Source organism: Plectropomus leopardus, chromosome 7, assembly GCF_008729295.1.
Source record: "Plectropomus leopardus isolate mb chromosome 7, YSFRI_Pleo_2.0, whole genome shotgun sequence".
NCBI classification, from domain to species: domain Eukaryota; kingdom Metazoa; phylum Chordata; class Actinopteri; order Perciformes; family Serranidae; genus Plectropomus; species Plectropomus leopardus.
Genome location: NC_056469.1, coordinates 26,370,586 through 26,393,605, shown reverse-complemented (window position 1 = coordinate 26,393,605; position 23,020 = coordinate 26,370,586). Strand labels below are relative to the sequence as shown.

Here is a 23,020-nt window from a genome sequence, read left to right as displayed (position 1 = left end):
TCTTATTTAATAACCTGATGAAGGTGACCTGAAACATTGCTCCCTAAACATTTCTGATTATTGCATCTGCAGAAAACTGTTTGCAGAAGTTCTTTGCTCTTATAGTTGAACTACTGTTGTGCAAACGTTTTGCTTTTTGACACCTTCCAGCCTCACATGGAGGAAAGAGTCTAAAACTATCAATGTATCAGCGAGCAATCAATGACGAATCCGATGACAGTGTTTTGTTTTGTTTAGCAGCCGAGATATTTTTTTCTTCTTCATACTGAAAGAGTCAAGGACACAATAAACCCAGGCTCTGTCCAAAAAAACAGATTTCTGAAGGGTTCACCAAGTTCAATTTTATACTTCTTGAAGACTTTTTATTACCGAATAGAACGCAACTGAACACCTGTTTCACAAAGTCTAAACGTGCAATAAAAAACCAGTGTGGCCTAGAGTTATGTATTAATATATTAAATTTTGCAATACTTCCAAGCAGAATATAGCAATAATTTCTAATGATGTAATCCATTTTTATCATTGAAACCTACACCCAGATGCACAGCGTAAGATCAAGGGTTGGATTAATCATTTAAGAATAATAAATTTATTTGTATAACATCTCCAGATGGGTGTCTAATGCATACAAAAATATGTTTTAACCGTCTACAGCAGGTGAGAGAGATTATGTCAGACTACTGCAAATGATATTTAAAACGTTTTAACCCCCTGAGACCCGACCTTGACACATTTTTGTATTTTTGCATGCGGATCCTTTAAAAGTCTTAAAAGGCATTGAATTTATTCATCTAAAAGTAAGGCATTAATTGGTATTAATTTGATATTTCAATAGTCTTATATATGCTCAGACAAGGGAAGTAGAATTTTATGAATCTTTTTTTTTTTGGGGTGATGTTGCATTGTAAAATCACAAATTTGTAATGTCTGTTTTTTTATGAATTATTTAATAAATTCCTCTTTTAAACTCGTCACGATGGGAATCCAAGCAGTGGAATCTCAAATGCAGAGAGAGAAGCACTAAATCACCAAGAAAACGGTCCAAAAACACCATATGTCTCTTACTTCGAGATAGTAAAGCCAATAGATTCTTTTGTGATAATATAATGTGTTTATTGTCTTCCATGTCCTCCACCCTAAAAAGGGATTTTTTTTCATCATTTGATGTTTTTCACTGGACCAAAAAAAGATGTTTTATGTTACAATAAACATTTAAAAATAAAATTGTTCCTATTTAATTTTGGTTATTTGAATATTGATCTTAAACTTCATTCAGAGTGGCATTTAGAAAGTGTAAATCTTACTTGCCTTGAGCTGCAGGAAGCCTGTGCGTGCATTTTATGCTGAAACTTTTTTCCCCCTCGTCCCTCCAGGTCCTAAATGATGTTCATGCAGGAAGGTACATTCATGGCGTGGCAGTTCACTGGTACTTGGACAGCCTCGTCCCAGCTGAGTTGAGCCTGGGAGTCACTCATCACCTGTACCCAGAGTATTACCTGTTTGGCACGGAGGCCTGCTCGGGCTGGAGCCCACTTGACCGCGGGGTGAAGCTGGGCAGCTGGGACAGAGCCGAGCAGTACGCACATGACATCATAGAGGTGAGATCATGTTATCTTTTACATGAGGCTTGTTCAGTCACATCCACAGTGACAGATGTGAGACCCGACAAGCTGTGAGCTGCTCCTTAAAAGGTGAATCACCTCCCTCGATGCCGCAGTGCAGGTTTACAGGTTGCAGTCTGCTGCACACTTCAGAAATTGCCTGCAGGCCTTCAAAGCAAGCTGGGGCTGGTGTTTAGTTTCTTCTTTCTTCACTCTCTCTCTCAAATGAAATTAGACTCCCCTCATTCTATCTATTTTGCATGAGTGCATTCAGACTCCAGACATCTTGAGAATCAGGAGGGATTTGTTTATGTAGATTTGCCGTCCTTGTGACATTTAAACAAAACACCAGGCACCGGTCCATCCGATTCATTTAAGCTCAACAACACCTCTTAGTGCAAAGTTACAAAGCACAGACTGAAATGTGGGTGTTTTCTCCATGGCAGGACTTAAATAATTATGTGGTGGGTTGGACTGACTGGAACCTGGCGCTGGATCAGACTGGTGGGCCAAACTGGGTTAAAAACTTTGTGGACAGTCCTATTATAGTGGATGCCAAGCGTGATGTCTTCTACAAGCAGCCGAACTTCTACAGCATGGCCCACTTCAGGTAGCACACTGCCTCCCACGTGGTCTTTGTTCACACAGTGTTATAGCTATGGTTAGTTATTGTAGTATAGATTTATTTTTAGTTTTTTTAAAATTTAAATTTAGGTTTTTTTTCGGTTCAGTTAAGTTTTAGTTAGTTTCCAGAGTGAGTTTACTAATTTCACTTTAGTTTTTGTTTAAAAATGTTTAGTTAAGTTCTCATTAGTATAACCATTAAGAGGGTGATCACACCGAGACGCATCGTGCCAGGGGCGATCGCTCCAAAAATGCCTTGGAAGCACATCTAGAACCGCTTGGAGCACCTGTGGAGCGGGTCTGCATTGGCCGTTGACTTTATGTTTTTGGGTTTTACCATTCATCCATCTCATTCTCGTATCTCAAAAGCACCGTGAGGGAAATTTAGCATGAACATCCACTTGCACTCAGCAATGAACTGATTAAATGTTGGTGGTCAAAGATCCCTGTGACCTCACAAACCATGTTTTAGGCATAAAATCAAGGATTCATATACTAATTATGCCAACATTTTACACAAATGTTCAACAGGAAAAAATGATGAAGTGCGGACATTTTATATCCAAAAGGTCAAAGGGCAACTAACATGTGACATCAAAGTGTTCTCCAAAAAACACTTGGTCAGATACTGAATTGGTGACACTAAACTTGGGCGTCCAACTTGAAAGTGCTGATTGTATAGATCTTCTGTACTGCCAGGGGGAAAACGTGGTGCATATGATGCTCAACGTGGAGTACTAACATGCATGTGTGGCCGACCAGTTTACCACAACAAACCACAGAGACGCTCAGATTAAAACACCCAGAGGTAGCCTGATTTTATTCTCTGCTCAGGACGACATTACTCCACTATAACTTTACAGCAAATAGTGATTTGCTGCTTTAAGTTTTTATTAGTTTCAATGTAATCATACAGACAGACCTACGTTTATACAACCTCAGGAGGTCTGTGACAAAAGCATATTTTTCTAATAGCTAAAATAGACACTTAATATTTACTTTTTTTAAAAATACATCTCAGAGAGGAAGACATGAAGTAATTCAAGGTACAGTAAAATAAAAATAAAATAAAATAAAATAAAATAAAATAAAATGCTTGTAGCAGTCCAACAAAAGTCTATAAAAAATACAAAATTAAGAATGTTCCCCTGAAGTTGCCAACCCAACAAAATCAGAGGTCTCACAGGTCTGACATATCGCACCCACTTCTCCCAAAGCCCTGTAAAGACGTCCAAAAAAGTAACCTTTTCCATCATATAAATCTCCATTGTCACATCTATCCAGTTATCTGTGGTAGGACCAGCATGTGTCATCCATGCTCTGGTGGTTTGCTCTGAATGTAGAACCTTTACCTATAATAACCTTGTTTTACACTGAATGGCAAGAGGCAGTCAAATGAAATTCACGCAACTCACCTCTTTCCACAGTAAGTTCCTGTGGGAGGGGTCTCAGAGAGTGGGTGTGTCCGCCAATCAGGAAACACAGCTGGAATATTCTGCCTTCATCAGACCAGACGGCTCAATGGTGCTCATTGTACTCAACAGGTAAGTCAAACATGTTTTTATTCTACTTTACTACTTTTCACTTTTTACTGGTGTACCAAAAAAATCCACTGAGAGACGGCTGATTCAAAACCCTGCAGCTCACCTGTTAACGAGAACCAAGAGGAGAGAGCACATGCGTCCGGTTTTTTAGCTGCTCCGCACTGGCTTCCTGTAACATTTAGAAGTGATTTTAAGGTCCTTCTCCTTACATACAAAGGCCCTTAATGGGCTAGGACCAAGTCACATTGCTCACTCTCTTTTTCCTTACTTGCCTTCACGAACACTGTGATCATTGGAGGTTCCCAAAAACAGCCAAAAGAAAACTGGGGATGCAGCGTTTGTCAGTTTGGCCCCAAAGCTCTGGAGCACACTGCCTGTAGATATTAGAGATGCAGTATTTTTAAAAGAAAACTAAAAACTTATCTCTTACTCAGACTTAACCGCTTTTCATTTCAGCTTCACACTTATGCACCGCTGCACCTCTTTAGATGTTGTATTAATTAGTGTTTTCCTTAATTTTATGCATTTTATGCCCTATTTTTAGCTTTATTTTTTATTAATATTACCTAAATGGTTTTATTTTCCATCTTGGGTTATAAATTCTGTGCATTCTATTTTTATCCTTATTTTTGTCTTACTATTTCTAGTATTATCAAGTGGTTTATCCATGTGAAGATGCATTTTATGTATGCATTTCTGATCTTATCTTATTTTTACATGCAGGTTTTATTATGTCTTCTTTGTCTTTTTATGTGATTAACTTGGTGCATGTCATTTCATTGTTTCAAAGCAAGCTGGGCTGCATTTCTTGTATGATAGGTGCGATTCAAATACAGTTTATTGTTATCATTTTTATTACTTTCTACTGATTCTGTGTTTGTGGTTTTGCAGGTCATCAACAGTGATCCAGTTTGACGTCGAGGATCCCGCTGTGGGCTACATCACCTCCACCGCTCCGGCTCATTCGGTGCTCACACTCGCCTGGAACACGTAGTGATCATTCAGGTTTACGTTCATTTGTTCCACCTATTATTAATTCTGTGCACATTTCAAAATGCCACAAAAAATAAGCGTTTTGCAAGGGAACCGTCTCATCACTGAAACAGTTTTACTTTGAGTGCTACGTTGGTATCAAGCCTGTCATGTGCACTTTTTCAAAGTATTTATTGTGCACTGCTTTAGTGATATCAGTAATCACTTGAATTAACCTCAGCAAACAAGAATAACCTCAACTCTTTGATTTTCATCCAGAAGCCTAATTTATTTTATGCGCCAGTTATCAGTAATGGCACTAAAATAAATGAATGTATCACTTTACCAGAATGACCCGTGCCGAAGCGTAACTGATGCCTTGATTTCCACCTAATACAATGCTTTAAGTGTCCTCACCATCTCTTAAGAAATAACTTAATGTACAGAAATTGTTAATGCCTTGCTGTTGCTATTTCATTTTAAATAAAGCGTTTTAAAATATCCCACGTTTTAATTATCTTTGGTGCAGACAGTATTAAGTATAGAATACAAAAGAGTATAGTGTATAAAATAACACTTAGAATCAGGTTGGGAAAAATGAAAATTCAACCATGCCATTTTTTTTGTCAATTTATTAATACATCATAGACATTTTTTCATATATAATATACAGTTTGATAACCTGGTATTTCACATTTGTGTCTCCATTCTCTTTTTTTTTCCTTTGCAAACCATAAGTTGTTGACTAAAATTATTTACATCAAAAAAGTGATAAAAAATGTGAAACAAAAGATGGTCATAAACTGGAATAAAATGACAGAGGGATGCCTTCTGTTTATAATATATACACCAAGAGGGGTATGTTTCAATCTAAAATATAAGATTATGGGACGAGCTCTGTATTTTTTTTTTTTTTATTTCATTCCCTTGCTGGTATTATTGTTTTTTTCTTTATGGGTGTTGGTTTGATGTCACAGCTTCCATTTGTGGCTGTTTAACAGCAGCAACATGATTCTGATAAAATACTCTGTTTTTTTTATTGAAGCGCACTACAGAGTGTGGATGCAAGAATATGAACACTTTAACATTGCAATCCAATAAAACACCAGAATAAATAACAAGAGTTTGATCATGATCTTGTCTGACAAAATCTCAACAAAAAGTAATCCCTTCATAAACAAAACATTTATTGCAGGGCTGCAGGTGTTCATTGTTACCTCCACACCCTGTAAGAGTCAGAGTAACCCCTACTTTATTCCCATATGTTGTACAGGGCTCAGTTGCAGGATTTAGTAAATTTTCAGATAAGTAAAGAGGGCATGGTTAATGATATAAAGTCTGGCATTTCCCCACAATAGTGTATTTGCAGCAGTGCATTTTAAGAAAGATGGAAAAGGAGTTTGCTTGTAGTTCGAGAAGACGAGGGCTTGATCATCATCAATCTATGCTGGTTTGTTATGAGGCAAAAAAAAAAAGACTGAGAAGACCTTGAGCAACTGTTAAGACGTCTGTACGGCTATCTGTATACATGGTTGAGGAGAAAGGCATTAAAATAGAAAATAAAAGTACAAAAAAAATATCAGGCTGAGATGATTATGACTGCAACAGAAATGAAAAGAGGGAAAGTGAGAAGCGCTTCGCCTTCTCCGTGTGCTGTTGGATGATGTAGGCGAGGAGAACTGAGGGATGAGACAGGTGGGTGTCTCAGAAGGACCATCTCTCCTGTGTGCGGGGGTCCATGGAGAGGGTGGGGGACTCTGACGGGGGCTGACTGCTGCTGTCTTCTCCGTTCAAACTCTTCCTACACACTGGACACGTGTCATGCTGTGTGGCCACAGAACAGAATATAGATGCGATTAGTGTTGGGCAGTTTGAACAAGTCGACTTCTTATTTTAGTCCTGTTTTACATAATGCTCAGGCTGTTGGTTGACTTTGAATGTGACGGTCTTTTTGTCTGATTGGTCAAATACACGTTAGCAAAAATCCCCGCTGCGTTAGATGATTGGTAGAGGAGGGAAACTTAAGCATGGTTAAACTAATTCTGCATTTAGCATTTAACGTTTTTATTAGACATTACTTTACAGCATATTCTAAAAGAATATACTGTATACTTTTTCATTTAACAAATCTCATTAAAAGACTAAAACCAACAATGAAATGATTCTATAGACTAACAAGTATTTTCTGTATAGCCAGGCCTGATGCAGCTAATTCGTCTGTGTCATTCTACCAGGTTGCTAAAGCATGTGTTTAATTTTATTTAGATCTTGAGGGGACAATCAAAAATGCATTTTCTTCTTTATCTGGTACTGACAGTTGCAGAATGTTTGGCCATAGAGATGTTGGTTTTCTCTTGAATACAATTGATCTAGATGGCACTCCGTTTTGGAGTGAGACACCAAAAAAGTCTAGATTGATAAATTAAAGCACAACAGTTGAGAGGAAAAATATGTATTTTTGATTTTGAACTGTCCCTTTAATACCTGCATGAACACAGTGAATATCTCACATAAAGTTACAGTATCGCAGGTCATTTAAGGATTCATTTTGTAAGTTTATTCTACGGAGTTCAACCGTCCTTGTTATGACTCACCATTTCCAGCCATGGTACTATACAGTCTGAATGAAAGAAGTGGTTACAGGGTAGCTGTCTGACTGGCTCTCCCACTGCGAAGTCCTCTTTGCACACCGGACATTCCATACAGCAGTCTAACAGGAGAGAAGACAGAAACTATTTCGGTTTATAAATACCTTTGTGGTTTCTAGAGATTTCTTGAGCTCATTATCAGTCGCTTGATAATGACCTGCCACATTTGTTGAGGGGGCACGTAACAGATCATTAGTACCAAAACTATGTTCGCATCAGGAAGTTCCTTAGCAGTTAAACAAGCATGTTTTTTTTGATTATTAAAAACTGTTATACAAAAATGTCTTATGGCCCGAAGTAAACCACACAGATCGTCATTTCTCTAAAAAGGTCAGCAATCAGCAGCCCTGCCGAAGCTGAGCTGCAAAACTTACCACACAGTTACAGCTGAGTGGCAAAATAGGACAGCACACTTTAAGGAGGAAGTCAAGAAGAACAGATCCACAAAAGAACTTAGAAATACAAAAGGGGAGATGAAAGACTCACCAGCAAAAAGTCGTCACCTCAAAGTAATTTATGGAATACACTGTTGATACTGTCATGGTTAGTGGGCATTTTGTCCCAAACAGACACAGTTACAGCGGCTTTTTGAAGCAGGTGGTAGCAACATATAAACGTAAGTGGCCTTTTTGTGCCGCACGTAAGTACTTAACAGACTTCTAAACAAATAAGCATACACTTACACAACGAAAGATGTATTATGAGCAATTTTTTATGGAGGATTACATAAGGACACGTCCCTGTGTATGCATGTCGGCCAGTAGTTATTAAGAACTTTGCATAAAAACTTAATAACAGCTTCACAAACAGCTGGTCCAACCCAAAGTGTGCACTTAGGTAATTGTCTCAATACGGTGATTGCATAAAGAGGATCAGACTGAAAGCTCCAGTCATGTCTGTCAGCCTTACTGCAATTTGTTCTTTGGGAAGAGAAAAATGAAGGAGACAAAAAGGGAAAACAAGGAGTTACTGACCTGCTTGTTCCTGAGAGATGTTGACAGTTGGGAGAGAAGAGATCTTTTCTTTCTCTGCTGGAGGAGGTCCTGTGTTCTCCAGCTGACCTAGTAACTACACAAACACACACATTTGTAAACAGCGGAGAAATTAAAAGGTGACGGGGACATTAAGTAAAGTTGTATGAAGTGTGGTTTACCTGTGTTATCACAGCGTCTAACCCTCCCTGTCCCCAGGCGTAATCCCCTGGGTTAGAGTGCAGCATCCCCGTCCTGGGAGAGACACACAGACGCCACAAGTTAATAAGAAATAGCTCTTACCTTGTGATTAGGGATGCTAATTTAGATTTTTTTTTGTGACTGATAGCAACCCCCTGTAACCAATTATTACCTGTTATTTCATTGTTGTAACATTTGCTACTACAATTTATCATGCTTTCTCAATTTATCATGACATTACTGCTGCAGGAGTGTGAGCTCCACGGTGGAGATGCTGGGAGTTTTCCTGCCCCCGACACACACAGCGACAGGGCTAACTGTTGGCATCAAAAGACTAACATTACCTTACATGTAGAGCTGTTTCAGTGTTGGGGTGAGTTTGTTGGCATCATTTAGCAGCTCAGTGAAGGATGTTAGCAGCTGCTGCTGTATTAGCTGGTGCTAACCAGGCAGCTGTTGAATTGGTCGTTATGGCAAAAACATAAAGTTTGCTCCCCGTAGAGCCGGTGTATTATATTTGCAAGGACTATCCCTTGAAAAAAGTCAGACTGCTTCAAGTTGAGCAGTCTTTTTTTCCATGTGCTGTACTTGCTTTGGAGATTGCTCTTGACTTTCATGCTACTCTTTGGTACAGGGAATCGCGGACATGCAGACAGTGACACAGGGGAGAAGAGTGTAGTGAAATTACAGCTCAAAGCAACTTAATACGTTGGTGTCTCTGGCTTTCTTTGATATCCAGTGTCGGCAGAAAATGTTGCACATTGACAACCCATCGTTGTTGCAGTTAGCTTGTTTACTATATTACGAGGATGTCGCTGTCATGCAGAGCTGCAGAGCCTGTTCAAACCTTAAAACTTTGTGTGGAAAACAATACAAACTGTTGATTATTCATATCGAAAAGCCAAATCGAATAGCATAATTCTGAGTTGGGTACAGCCTTAATATTTATGTTTATCTGATAGTATTATTCTGTCAAAATTCTTTTTGTTGGATAACTTTTAATTATCGACATCCCTAACTGTGACTCTCGAGCTAAAAAAGTGACGCTATTGTAACGTCTTCTTACCATGAGAGGGGAGGTGAGCCAGGCACTCCAGAGCTGGCAAAGAGGCCGGCGAGAAACTGTTGTACAATCCTGAGACAAAATATGCAACTGTTAATGTCATCGCCAAAACTAAGAACAGTTACAACTGTATGAGCATAAATAGCACTGTCATAATTTTAGGTGGGAGGATGCAAGGCGGAGAGGAGAGCCAAGAGGACAGTGAGGAAGTCTGAAGCTTAACTGGTCAGTTACTCACCCTTCCACAGCAGGTGAACGGTCTGGTCTACTGCTGCCTCGAGAGCGATATCTCCTCTGGCTGTGCAGGTGAGTGGGACGTCCTGATCCCCAGTGGTCCCCAGCTCCTAGTAGACCCCCCATGGGTCCCCCTAGACCTGCTGGGACTGACCCACCGATTGGTCCCCCTCCCAACCCCCCCAGGTCACTGAGACCCCGCGGGCGCCCTCCAGGGAGCCGAGGTTCTGAGTCAGGTGTGTCGGCGTCTGTTGTAAATGGCCGCTCCAGTAACAACAGGTGCCATAGCTGCAGGGACGGTGGGATGAGACACGGTTAGGACACAGGTAAAGGTTTGGAGAAGGAGATTTTCACACAGAAAGTGGGATTAAGAATTTTAAAGCAGCATGATGTGAAATGAGAGAACATGTAAAGGCAAAAATGAAGGACAGGGAGTTGAAAGAAAGACGAGTGAGGGAAAGGGCGGGGGAAAAAAAGACAAAATTAATCAAAACATATAAAACGATTACAACCAATCCTCTTTCCCCACCCTCCTCTCCCCAAAATCCCTCAGTTCAGTTGGTACCTCTGCAAATTGTGCGGCTGTGTCATCTATCCCGTTAGCGCCACCCTCTAGGAGACTGAGGGAAACAGCGTATAAGGGGACAAAAGACACATTATTAGCAACATCCACTGAATCCTACACACATGCTCAGGTTTAGTGCGAACCTGAAACAAAACCGCACGGTAAGCCTACAATCTTTGACAATGCAACATGGGCGGTTCTTGTAAATAAGATAACAGCCCACATACCTGCATTTGTTCCAGACTAACACTAAAAAGCCTTAAGATTTCACATTGACTGAAGTCCAGAGGTAGATGTGTCTTACCTGGAGTCTTCTGTTACTTCCTCTATGAACCCCGAGTCACATCTTGGACAGATATACTCCTGGAAAGCGTCACGACAAAGACTGAGTCACACAGGAGTCACACCGATTAGAAAACAATGCAAACATTAGCATCATTAGAATTTCCTAGATCTCGAGCTGACGTATTCAAATGTTTTGTTTTGTTTAACCAAGATGCCTCAATCTAAAAATATTCAGGTGACAAAAATTGTGTTTTAAAAATGACTGGAACGAATATGTCTCTAAAAAGACATGTCATTGCAATACTCTGTCACAAAACATCTAAATCTGTTATAATACTATATTGTGGGGCCTCTGGATATTCCCACCCACAATGATTTAGGTTTTTGTTTCATAAGTGTGATATTTTTTTTGTATTTGTTGCAATGTATAAGAAATTAACACAATTTTCACACAGTATTTTTTTAAGTAATATCCAAAAACTGTATTTGCCATATTGTCCTATATTGATATCTGGAAATTTTTGTATATATTCCATCACGCTGAATTTCGATCAACAAAACAAGACTTTGCCAGTTTGTCTCTGCAATGATGGTATCAGTCAGATTTGTATGACGGTCTGTGTTTTATGAATGTAGCCCAGGAGGTAGAGCTGGTCTGCCAACCACACCTAACTGCAGTGTGTGGAGTGTTATAGAAAGCACAGCAACAGAGTGAGGATGACATTAGTGCCAGTTTGTGCAGCTGGATCACATGTTGTCCAACTCGAGAGTAATCCAGGGTTTGTCCACTATAGGAGCAGGACTGAAGTAGGGACTGGGCTTTGAGAGACTCCATCTGTATGTCTTTTTATCATATGTCAATTTTAAAAAGTAGGTCAAAATGTATTACATTTTGGAGCTCACTTGATACTTCACAGAGTACAAATTAATACACACTCACATGACAATTTAAGGGATCTAAAACTATTAGTCACGTTCAGAATTGGTTGAGAAACTCTTTAGTAAGCAAAAACTGTTTCGATGAGTTGTGTGTCATCTTCTCATAGATAGGTGAGCTGCTGTATAAGTGGATCCGTGACTGAAAGGTGGTCTTTGGGATACACTGTAATAGTGAGGGCGTGTTGCAGTCAGCTGGCTCAGTGAAGACATGCCACAGGATTGAGTGTGTCTGAGACAAGCAGGCCAGTTTATAGTTGGTGACAGGGCAGGCTGGAAAGTACCCTGAGCCATGACATAAAAATATCGATTCGGCTGTAAACAGGACAATCTGGTGGACTGACATTCTGACGCAATGACACATAGTTAATTTCAATATACGCTGTCACTTATCTTTTGTCCACTTCATTTATATTAGTTAGTTTAGGGCAGCAACTAATGCCAACTTTAGATTTCAGTTAATTTACAGATACATTTATCATTTCATATATCATATTGGATAACTTGATCAATATATAATTATGAAACCGTCAAAATGGCTATCGCAACATCCTAAAATACAAGCTGACATCTGTGCATCCAGCAAACAGGTTAAAACCCAAACGATATTAAACTTTGCTAATAAAAGCCAATAAAACCAACAAATTGGCACATTTAAGGTGTGAGAGCAAGAATAGTTGTGACATTTTTACTTAACTAAGACTTAAACAAATAATAGGTTATCAAATTTGTAAGTGGTTGATTATCTATAGATCAACTAATCAATTAATCACTTACAATTTCAGCTCTAGTCAGTTTAACACACTACAAGTCAAGTTGGGTTTGGTGATATGGCCTGTAAATAATTTTGCAATATATTTTGACGATATTGTGACACTCAATATGTCTTTATTTTGAAATGACTAAATTTCTGTAGACTACTACATCACTAAACTACCAAATAAATTACTGTTACGACTGGAAAAAAATCAAGTATCACAACATCTTTGACAAATGTCTGTATCAATATTGTGAGTACATTGTTAAGTTGATTATTTGTGCTTTCACAAAATGTTGACATAATGTTATTTTTGATCATCACCAGTAATGTGGATATAATGGCTAAGTGGGTAAAGGCAAATAATAAAACAGCTATTACAGTGGTAAGTTCATACAAATCATATCACTTTACTGTAATGCAGCCTGTAAAACCAGGAAAAAACACTTGTGATATTAGGATATCCAGACGATGTGGTTTACCTTATGGTTTATTGCCTTTTAGTCCTGTTTTATGATATTTTTTAGTTGATGTACAGCACTTTAGTCAACTCTTGCTTTTAACATGCTTTATAAAATAATTGGATTTAATATGATATTTAATATAAAATCACAATTCCAATATAATATTGATATACTGTCCGACCCTAGAGTTACCTACACTTATCAGTTTCCAAAATTATCAATACATTTAAATGAATATCTCTCTACAACGGTTTCAATAAAACCATTATAACCTTCACAAACATCAGATATTTAGTACTGGATTAATTTTTAGCTACATGTACCTTGAAACAAGCGACTAGGTGTGAACAGGAAACCGTAACAAAGATCTAGGTCGTAGAAAATATACGTTGAATACACCTGAGATTAGCAAAGGTCTGTCAGGATGTGGGTCACGTCTACGACTGGGCATTATATAACTTTTACCTTTAACTTGAAAACTGAAACTAAAAACGAGATGTTTAATGTTCCTGAAAATCCCCCAACTTGTCCTGTCAGAAGTGTGTTTTATCAGAAACAAGCTAAAAACGAAAGTAGCCTAATATCAAACAGTTAATGTTAAAACTGGATGTAACACTAAAGGACATGGTAATAACACAGACCTTCATCCCTCAGCTGTTTGTATTGTTTTGAACAAAACACAATATCCCCAAGCTGTCAAAGCAAGGCGACAATAACAGCGCTTTGACTAAACTATCTTTCACATGCAAGCCTCCCAAAACCTAACTTTAATTACTTTTAATGCCTGCTTTTTGAGGAAAACACTTGCGAGTGTCACGAGTTTATTTAGAGAGTTAACAACAACAAACGCCGCTAAATGCTAACTGGCTAGCTAGTGTTTAGCTGTAGCAGGCAGCGAAACAAACGGTGTTTCGGTTAAATTTTGACTTGTCAACGGCGACTTTTGTACAAGAGAGGACGACGGATGAGGAGAGAAAATCATCTGCCTTACCGGGAGTTTGGGGTTCACTTCTCCCTTACAACAGTGACAGAAAAACCGATGCGGTGGAACAGCCGCAGCCTCCGCCATCTTCCCCCCGAGCAGCACAAACACTGACGTCGGTCCTCCACAAACCGGAGCCAGCTGTCCGCCTCCAGCCCGGCGTGCACCGCGGCACCGAGCGGCGGAAGTGTTCATGTTGTCAACCAGAAGCTGCATGTGTTCAGTCCGCGGTCCTCTTGTCTGTGGCATGCTTGAAAGAGGAGACTGCTTCTGTGTAGAAACTCTCCTCTCAGAAAGGTTTGTGGAAAGTAATAAAGTAGCTGACTTTTCAGATGACGTAATGTTACGGTGTGAACGTGAGGCGTGCGCGAGCTAGCATGTGAAGTTTGAGCGTATCTGCAGCGCAGCGATCATTTGCAGCTATGAGAGTTTTCAAATAAGCTCACTTTTTGTTGTTTGAAGCTCTTCGAAAGAAATGAGCTTGCTCGGCTTTTATTCTGTGAAGCTATTTATTGCTGGACTGATGCAGTTACTGCGCTTATGTTTATATTGTCATGAGATGAAATGCTGACTTTTACATACCCAACAGCTTTGCATGAAGGCCACTTTTGCAAAATGACATGTTTCGAGGATTTTCAGGACATTTCTAAGATTTAAAAACACGTCTGGGATTTTAGGACACTCCTTGCACTTTAGGATGTTTCAAGGGTTTGGGGAATTCTTTAGGATTTTAAGACATGTCTAGGATTTTAGGGTGTTTCTAGGGTTTTAGGACATTTCTAAGATTCTAAGACATGTCTAGGATATTAGGACATTTTGCAGGTTTTAGGACATTTCTAAGACTTTAAAATGTTCCTAGGATTTTCAGAAATTTCTAGGACTTAAGTATGTTTATAGGGTTTTAGGATTTTTTTAGGATTTTGGGATAGGACTTTAGGATGTTTCCAGGGTTTAAGGACATTTCTAAGATTTAAAAACATGTCTGGGATTTTAGGACACTCCTTGCACTTTAGGATGTTTCAAGGGTTTGGGGACTTTCTAGGATTTTAAGACATGTCTAGGATTTTAGGACATTTTAGGGATTTTAAAACACTTCAGAGATTTTAAGACATCCTTAGGACTTTCTAGGGTTTTAGGACATTTCTAAGATTCTAAGACATGTCTAGGATTTTAGGACATTTTGCAGGTTTTAGGACATTTCTAGGACTTTAAAATGTTCCTAGGATTTTCAGAAATTTCTAGGGCTTAAGTATGTTTATAGGGTTTTAGGAAATTTTTAGGATTTTGGGATAGGACTTAGTTGGAGGAGTTTTAGGACATTTCTAGGAATTTAGAATGTTTCTAGGAATTTCAGACATTTCAAGGGTTTTAGGACGTTTGGAGGATTTTAGGGCCTTTCTAGGATTTTGAGACATTTCCAGGATTTTTGAATAGGATTTTAAGATGTTTATTTATTAGATGTACATTTCCAGGAGTTTTTCAGAACATTTATAAAATTTCAGGACATTAGGGGCTTAGCTAGGACCTCTGATGAGAGATCCTCTACTGGCACTTTTTTCAATAAACAAGCTCTATTTTGATGACATGTTATGTACTCTGGCACCTTATCTATACTAAAATCACAAAAGTAATTCCCAGTGTGAATGACTTTATTTTTTTGTGAATTGGAAAATGTTTTGGGGGCCACCCGACACCCTATCAGGGGCCATATTTGGCCCCTGGGCTCCAAGTTGAGTATCACTGCACTCAAGCTGAAATTTCTGTACAGTATGGTAAAGCAGTTTAACAATAAATGTATAAGTACACTGCATTAGAAAACATAAGGAATTGAACTTTTAAATGTTTGTAAAAAATAAATGTATTGGAAATGACTTACATTTAAAGTCTGTTCACCTTTTGTTTCTTCACTCAAACAAGTTTTTAAATCATAGCTGATGCTTTAAAGAAGCTTTCCAGTGATTTAGTATTTTACCTCTGATGAGTTGGATGTGTTTTCAAAGACAAATTAACAAAAGAATGGCACAGTACACCCAGAGGAAAATGTTGCTTCTTTGCATCATCAGAAATAAATCAGCTTCTTATTTTGAGATTGTCAAATTCTGAACTGTTTCTCCTACTTTCTTTTCTTTGTAAATCAGTGTATTTAGTAGTTGGCAAGCTCTTGGTTCCTCATTATGCTTTCTTTAAGTGCTCACAGAAAGGTCAACCAGGTATACTGTATGTTAATATAACGTAGACAGTGTTGTATTGGCTGCGGCGTTAGTTAAGGTGCTCGGTAAATGTTGCTGTAAATATTTTCTCCCCCTCTTCATCTGTGTGTTTGTGTGTGCAGATGACTGCTCAGGAGGTGCGTCTGTGTCGTCTCCTGCTGCGGGAGCACTTTGGAGAAGTGGTGGAGAAAGTGGGAACGCACCTGGTCAGAAGTGGAGCGCAGAATTTAAGAACCATCATTCATGAGACGGGGATCTCACTGGACCTGGTACCACTCCTACACTTACTGTTTGATATTTTCAGCAGATTAAAGTTTCATACATGATGTATTTAATGTTGTATAACTGCCTTTTCAGCATTTTAAGCAGAGTCTAGCAGTCCAGCAGCCTTTGTGGTTATGTTGATGGACAGTCAAGCAATTCTAGTCGTTTTTTGTATAATCTATTTAAATGCAAAACCTGGTATCTCTTTAAATGACAGAGAAATCTGTGCTCCAGAAACCTGATAATATCAAAGGGACAGTTCACCCCCAAATCAAAAAGACATATTTTTCCTCTTACTTGTGGTGCTATTTATTAATCTAGATTGTTTTTGTGTGAGTTGCAGAGAGTCGGAGGTATTGGTCGCAGAGTTGTCTGCCTTCTCTCTAATATAATGGAACTAGATGGCTTGTGGTGATCAAAGCGCCGAAAAACAAAATTGAAAAACTCAACAGCAATGTGTCTTTCCAGAAATCATGACCCACTTATTTAGGATAATCCACAGACCTTGATGTGAGCAGTTTCATGAAGGAATAATTTTCTTTTTTACCAAACTGCATCTGTCAACTGTATCACGGCGCAGAAGGAACTGGCATCTGCTCGAGCACAAATTTTAACATTTACGGCGCCCTCCTGGACTGAGCTGTAACATTAGCTATCTCAGTGGTGCGAGGTGAGCTAGCAGTAGATGCACGCTTTTTTCTATGAGGTGATTCGGTTTTCAGATGTATTTTTTTTAACTATTTGAGTGCCACAAGCCGAGTTCCATAATAGAGGGATTATCTGCTAATACGTCTCATACAATGTACAAATACATGCTCTGCCTTAAACTGATGACTAACCGTGGTTTTGTATAAATGCAAAGGAAGTTATAAAAATAAAAAAGCTCTTCTCTCCTTCTTTCTGTCTAATTTTAGGTAAAGAAGTCCCTTTGTGTGCTAATGCAGCATGGAGCCTGTGTGTTCAGCTCAGGCCGTAGAGGACCTGGGAGCCCCGCAGAGTACCAGACCAGCTGTGATCGGATCCTGAGAATTCTGAGATACCCGCGCTACATCTACACCGCCAAAACCCTGTACGGTGACACCGGAGAGCTCATCATTGAGGAGTTACTTCAGAGAGGTCACATGACCATGAGCAGCACGGTTAAGACAGTCGCCGACCGCCTCACACAGAACATGGAGGGTCAGTATCTCAGCATCAGTCAGGAACTGTAACAGACGCACAAAAAATGATTTTTAACCTAATTATTTATGATGATGGTAGTATAATAGTAATTTACTAGTAGTAATAGTAACAAATGTATGTAGTTATTTATTTTTATTTCATTTAAAGAGAAAAAAATCTTTTTTCTCCTTTCTTTTCTAAATCGTTACAGAATGATTTATGTATAAAACAGTGTTAATGTTGTATATGTGCTGTTGTTTATAAACAAAATACACACACTCACACACACGCACTCATCCATCTGCATGCATGTTTTTGCTATATCTCTGTTTGTTTTTATTTTGTTCTGTTTCTCGGTGAAAGTTGATGCTGTATCCCTGTTTTGTATTGTTTTGTTTTGCTGTCTTTAGTTTTATTGTGTCATTGTTTGTCTCTCTTGACTGTTTGCATGTTGTTGTGATTATTTTACTTGTTCTGTTGTCACTCACAATTTAAAAAAAACAAACTGTTACAGCCGTAGTGGAAACTGGTCAAGGTGACAGTCAAGCAAATAAAATAAATTTCTTTAAAATCGCAATATTTAGGGATTAATTACAACCACTTAGTGTCTTTATAGCATTTGTGTAGAATCTACAAAGAAACGTCACATTTTCACAGCAGCAAATTTCTCTTTCCTGTTACTGTAGAGGGTCGCAGCATGGATTACAGTGAAGTGTCTTCTGCTTTCTCCAAACTGGTGGAGACCCATTTTCTTCAGCGCTGCCCTCCTCTGACAGCAGCAGGAAAAAAGGACAGCGCTACTCCAGCGACCCCTGCAACCCCTGCAACCCCTGCCAAGCCTGGTACTCCAGCTGCCACCGTGAGCACCGGCCCACCCACACCAGAGAGCTTCCCCGACTGTTATAAGGTGCCTCAGGTGACGCTCATCGGGCGAGGCAAACGCCAGCTCTCCGGTGAGGATGGAGAGGACCAGAGAAATGCAAAGAAGGCCAAAATGGAACAGGTTAGTTACACTTTTAACACATTTTCTGCAGTTTTAAAACCCCAGTTACATCTTCATATCTTTGTCCCTTACATTTTAAATATTAAGAATCTTTTATTTGACCTTTAGTCTCTCTGTTTTTGTGCCTGTCTCGTATCCACTCTGCATGCTCAGACACACGGTGATGAGGGGATTTGCTGGCAGGTGAATTTCGAGAGGTTCCATCTCCACTTCAGAGACCAGGCCATCATCAGTGCTGTGGCCAACAAACTGGACCAGGTCAGATTTATATTATTTAAAAAATTTAAGCTTAAGCTTATTTGCTTTCTATCAGAGAGTTTATGGTAGGAATTGTTGCTTGTAAATTGTATTGTCAGCAAATGTGAAAGCCAACCCCAGATTGGCATTTTTCTTGGTTTTATTTGCATTTTTTAAATTCTTTTATTAAAGCTCTGTGTCTGGGATTTTTTTTAGCGTCCTTTTAAATGCATGCTGCTGATGGTTTGACACAGTAGCTCCCTAAGGTTTTACAAAGCAATGCTGACACTTTCTTTGCACTTTTTAACTCGGTGATCATTAAAATAAAACGCCACTACAATTAATCGGCAAAATGCCAAATATCGGTCCCAATACCTGGCACGGAAGATAATGTGTCAACCCCTATATGAAACAAAAGGTTGCAGACAGTTAGCTTAGCTTAGCATAAACACTGGAAAAGGGGGGAACAGCAAGGCAGGATCTTTGCAAAAATAACAATTTGTCAACCAGCAACTTTTATATAACATGTATAATCCGTAAACCATCAGTTTGTCTGAGACAGAAGAGAGAATATCTCAGTCGGTAAGGCTTTACCTGTGTGTTCCCGTCTCGCCTGCTTTCTGAATTATGACATACTATTACTGTTGTGGTTGTTAATGATATAAACGATTGTCTTTCTAAACAATTTCCTCTTAATAACTCAGACCAGCAGTGAGATAGTGAGGACAATGCTGAGGATGAGTGAGGTGACGACCGCGCCCAATTCCTCCTGCACAAAGCCCCTCTCAGCCAACGAGATCTTCAGATCCCTCCCGACCAGCTACAACATCTCCAGACCCATCTTAGACCAGTACCTCACGTTACTGGTTGATGACCCGGTATGACCTCTTTAAGGCACCTGACATACTTCTCAGGCTCAATTCTTATCTGCAGTATTTTTTTTTAATTTTTTTTTTTTTTTTACATCCATTTGTCTTTTTTTATTTTCTAGATGGAGTTTGTGGGGAAGGCTGGTGAAAGTGGAGGAGGGATGTACGTTGTCAGTATCCTTTTTTGTTTTTATTTAAAGGGTCCTGATGGGTCCACACTGTTTGCACCATTTCAATTCATGAAAGGCACGGCTTTTCCTAACTCACCTCTCAGATTTGCACAGAGCGCTGGCCAATCTGGCTCGGGCCACACTTGAGTCTGTAGTTCAGGAGAGGTACGTTTGTTGTCAGTTGTGTATAAACGCGTGATTGTCACATCTTCTGAATATCATTATTTAATTAATCATTTCTAATCTGCCATCAGATTTGGCTCCCGATCAGCACGCATCTTCCGCCTGTTGCTAAGGAAACGTCACCTGGAGCAGAAGCAGGTGGAGGATTTCGCCATGATTCCAGCCAAAGAGGCTAAAGACATGCTGTACACGCTGCTGTCACAGAACCTGGTCCAGCTGCAGGTACAAGATCGACATGTGAAGATGCTCTCATGATTCCTCTTGTTACATTTATGTTATTGCGAATTGTCAGTTTTTTGAATGGATGAACCTTTTTTTCTTTTCATTCAAAGAAACACTTGCACAGCACGGAAAAGTTTCCAAAGCCGTCCTTCCTCTTAGCTTTTGCCACGAATAATTTAGCTTTGACAAAAATAAGAGGACATACTGTTCACCGAGATCAATTTAAATATACAAAGCAAGTCTCCTCCAGCCAATTTTTTTAGTGTATTCTGCCTAGAACGTAGGAGTAGTCCAAAAAAGACCTGATCCAAAAACCTACTTTGAAAATTATTTGGCACACTTTTTGAAGATGCACTAAGTGAATGAGATATTTTTAAAACTAGACTTATGGAGCAACATTGCCTAATGTTTTACTCAGTATCTTTTCTGTGATGCAGGAATAATTTAATAAAAGTGACGATCTGGCAATTTCACTGACATATTGACAGTTTGAAAGGGCACGTGGATGATTTCAGTCATTGTATTTGACGGAGCATTTCTAGCTCTTATTCTTTGATCCACCCACTCATTCTCTCTGAGCATGAGCCGTGATGTTTTTATTCTCCAGGAAATCCCAAAGACTCCTGACTATGCTCCCTCTCGCACTTTCTACCTTTACACCGTCAACCAACTCCCAACTGCAAGAATGCTGCTTCAGAACTGCTACAAGGTAAAATCCTGATCGTACTGTAACATAGATAGAAGAGGACTACTACTGTTATGCCTGGCCATTATGGGAAAAAAACAACAATATTTTTGAGCAAATAGTTTGATAGTTATATTGTGATGATATTGTAGAGTTTACTATTGGTGCATTCACAAAATATTTACACAATGAGATATTTAATAAATAATTATCTGTAATGTGGATAGAATGACTAAGTGGGTTAAGACATAATATAACAGATAAAATAACATCACTGTACTGTAAGGCAGCCTTTAAAACCACAAAAAGACAACACTTTTGATATTATGATATCCAAAATCCAGGACAATATCTAGCATCAGATCACGATATTGATAAAATATCAGTATGTTGCCCAGCGTTAACCAGTGCCACATTTTTGTCTTTCATGTTGATTTAGCTCTCAGTCATGTTTTGTCTTTGGATATTTTTCTCTGTGCAGACAGTAGCCAACCTCATAGAGCGACGCCTATTTGAGACCAAAGAGAGCAAGTAAGTTCATCACACCTTTATGTCGTCGTGTTTGTCAGCTAATTTCATATCATCAACTTTAAAAGTTGTCTTGCTCACTCACACACACACACACACACACTCACAGTGTCACAGATCAGCGGTTGATTTGTTTTCTGCTTGATTGACAGACGTCTGCTGGAGAAATCCCAGCGAATCGAGGCCATCCTGGCGTCTCTGCAGGCCAGCGGGGCCGAGCCTGAGCAGCTGACAGAGGTCGAGGAGATGATCACTGCTCCTGAAAAGCAACAGCTGGATGCGTTAAAGCTTCATATCAACAAGTAAGAGCACAAAACTATTCCCTTTTCTACAGGGCCCAGTTGTTCAGAAGTGACCTGATCGTATTTCAGCGATCTGATCGGACAAAATCTTGAAAATTGGTTGTTCAGTCTTGAACTACTTCATATGAAAGAAGGTTGCTGTAGAATTTTTTTTGTCAAGGAAACAAATAAAAAATGATTCAGAAAGTTTAAAAAAAAAAAAAAACTAAATGTTTTTTTCGCTTTATTTTTAGGAAAAATATCATTTTGTAAGTTTTGTCAGCTGTTTTGTCTTTTTGACTTTCTTTTAAGCGGTTATTATGGAAGAAACTTTAGCATGTTAAGCCATGGAAATCATATTTCTGATCTGGTCATATATTACAAAAAGATGTGAAAATGGGTCGTTCAAAGGAGAAAAAGGATACTTGAATCAGATACGATCACATAATCCAGTCTTGGTTTTGTATCTGGATCAAACCTTCAGTATGTATTGTTCAGTCTTTTAAAAGGGATTAGGATACTTTTGATCCAAAAAATCTGGATTATCCTGATCCTATCAGAAGGATGGTTTCAGGCTAGTATTTTCTAACATTTCCATCCCTTGTGCTGTTTTTCCGTCTTGCTTACACTTGAAGTGCCCCCACGCTGACTATTCCACCTGTTGTTCTTGACATAGCTAGTAGCCTACATTGTGATATGTAGTCCCACTTCGGCCACCAGTTATCTGAATTTGGTAATCTTAAAAAGTTTGTGTCTTGATCAGGATGATATTAAAAACCAGAACAAAACTAAGACAGATTAGATGATCCTGTACAGTGAAACATGGGATTCCCAAATCCAAATTACATTTTTTGAACAACTGCACCAAGTTGACATTTTTGAATCACACCTTTGGTCTGTTGGTGTTAATATTCACTCTGTTTTTCTTTCCTCCTCCAGGTTAGATTCAGCAGAGAACCAGGTAGATGAAAGCATCTTTCTTTTAGAGTCCTACATCAACTCCACCACATCCACAAGTTGAGAGCACACGTACAAGCATCACAACTCATCATATTTTTCCAAAAACACTTTTCCATTAATTTTTGTGGATGAATACTGTCAAGTGTGGCTTTTCTATGGTTTATACAACAGAATTGATTCAGTTTAGATTGCATTATAATCTGAATAGATTATGTTGCGTGTTTTTATTGTAGGGATCCGCAAACGAATAAATGCAGTACAAGAATACTTATTTTCAACAGTTTTAATTTCATTGAAGAACAAACACAAAACCGTAAGACAAACATACAACAGATTGATTGTTTGAAATGTAAAACCATGAAAGTGACTGTATATTAAATAGAAGAATTCTGGTTGAATA

General features: G+C 38.9%; 3 protein-coding genes across 3 annotated transcripts in view; 2 read left to right on the top strand and 1 right to left on the bottom strand.

Annotated features, from left to right (window-relative positions):
* The window catches only part of gba (glucosidase, beta, acid), a 10,818-nt gene extending 5,130 nt beyond the window's left edge, over positions 1-5,688 (top strand). Inside the window, exons 9-12 of the mRNA XM_042490263.1 lie at positions 1,374-1,598; positions 2,048-2,211; positions 3,653-3,769; positions 4,661-5,688. Coding sequence (XP_042346197.1) covers positions 1,374-1,598; positions 2,048-2,211; positions 3,653-3,769; positions 4,661-4,763 — 609 coding nt within the window. The 3' untranslated portion in view covers positions 4,764-5,688. The remainder of the gene's footprint in view (positions 1-1,373; positions 1,599-2,047; positions 2,212-3,652; positions 3,770-4,660) is intronic.
* On the bottom strand, positions 4,931-14,136 carry rnf115a (ring finger protein 115a). Its single transcript, XM_042490264.1, has 9 exons — positions 13,857-14,136; positions 10,728-10,786; positions 10,424-10,478; positions 9,863-10,146; positions 9,628-9,696; positions 8,543-8,615; positions 8,364-8,457; positions 7,336-7,451; positions 4,931-6,565 (listed from the first exon to the last, which is right to left on the bottom strand). The coding sequence occupies exons 1-9, from the start codon at positions 14,094-14,096 to the stop codon at positions 6,446-6,448; spliced, it is 1,110 nt and encodes a 369-aa protein (XP_042346198.1). The 5' UTR covers positions 14,097-14,136; the 3' UTR covers positions 4,931-6,445.
* On the top strand, positions 14,060-23,020 carry polr3c (polymerase (RNA) III (DNA directed) polypeptide C). Its single transcript, XM_042490262.1, has 13 exons — positions 14,060-14,144; positions 16,180-16,326; positions 17,236-17,500; positions 18,169-18,485; positions 18,639-18,743; positions 19,427-19,600; positions 19,714-19,765; positions 19,866-19,926; positions 20,016-20,166; positions 20,774-20,875; positions 21,333-21,382; positions 21,532-21,681; positions 22,600-23,020. The coding sequence occupies exons 2-13, from the start codon at positions 16,180-16,182 to the stop codon at positions 22,679-22,681; spliced, it is 1,656 nt and encodes a 551-aa protein (XP_042346196.1). The 5' UTR covers positions 14,060-14,144; the 3' UTR covers positions 22,682-23,020.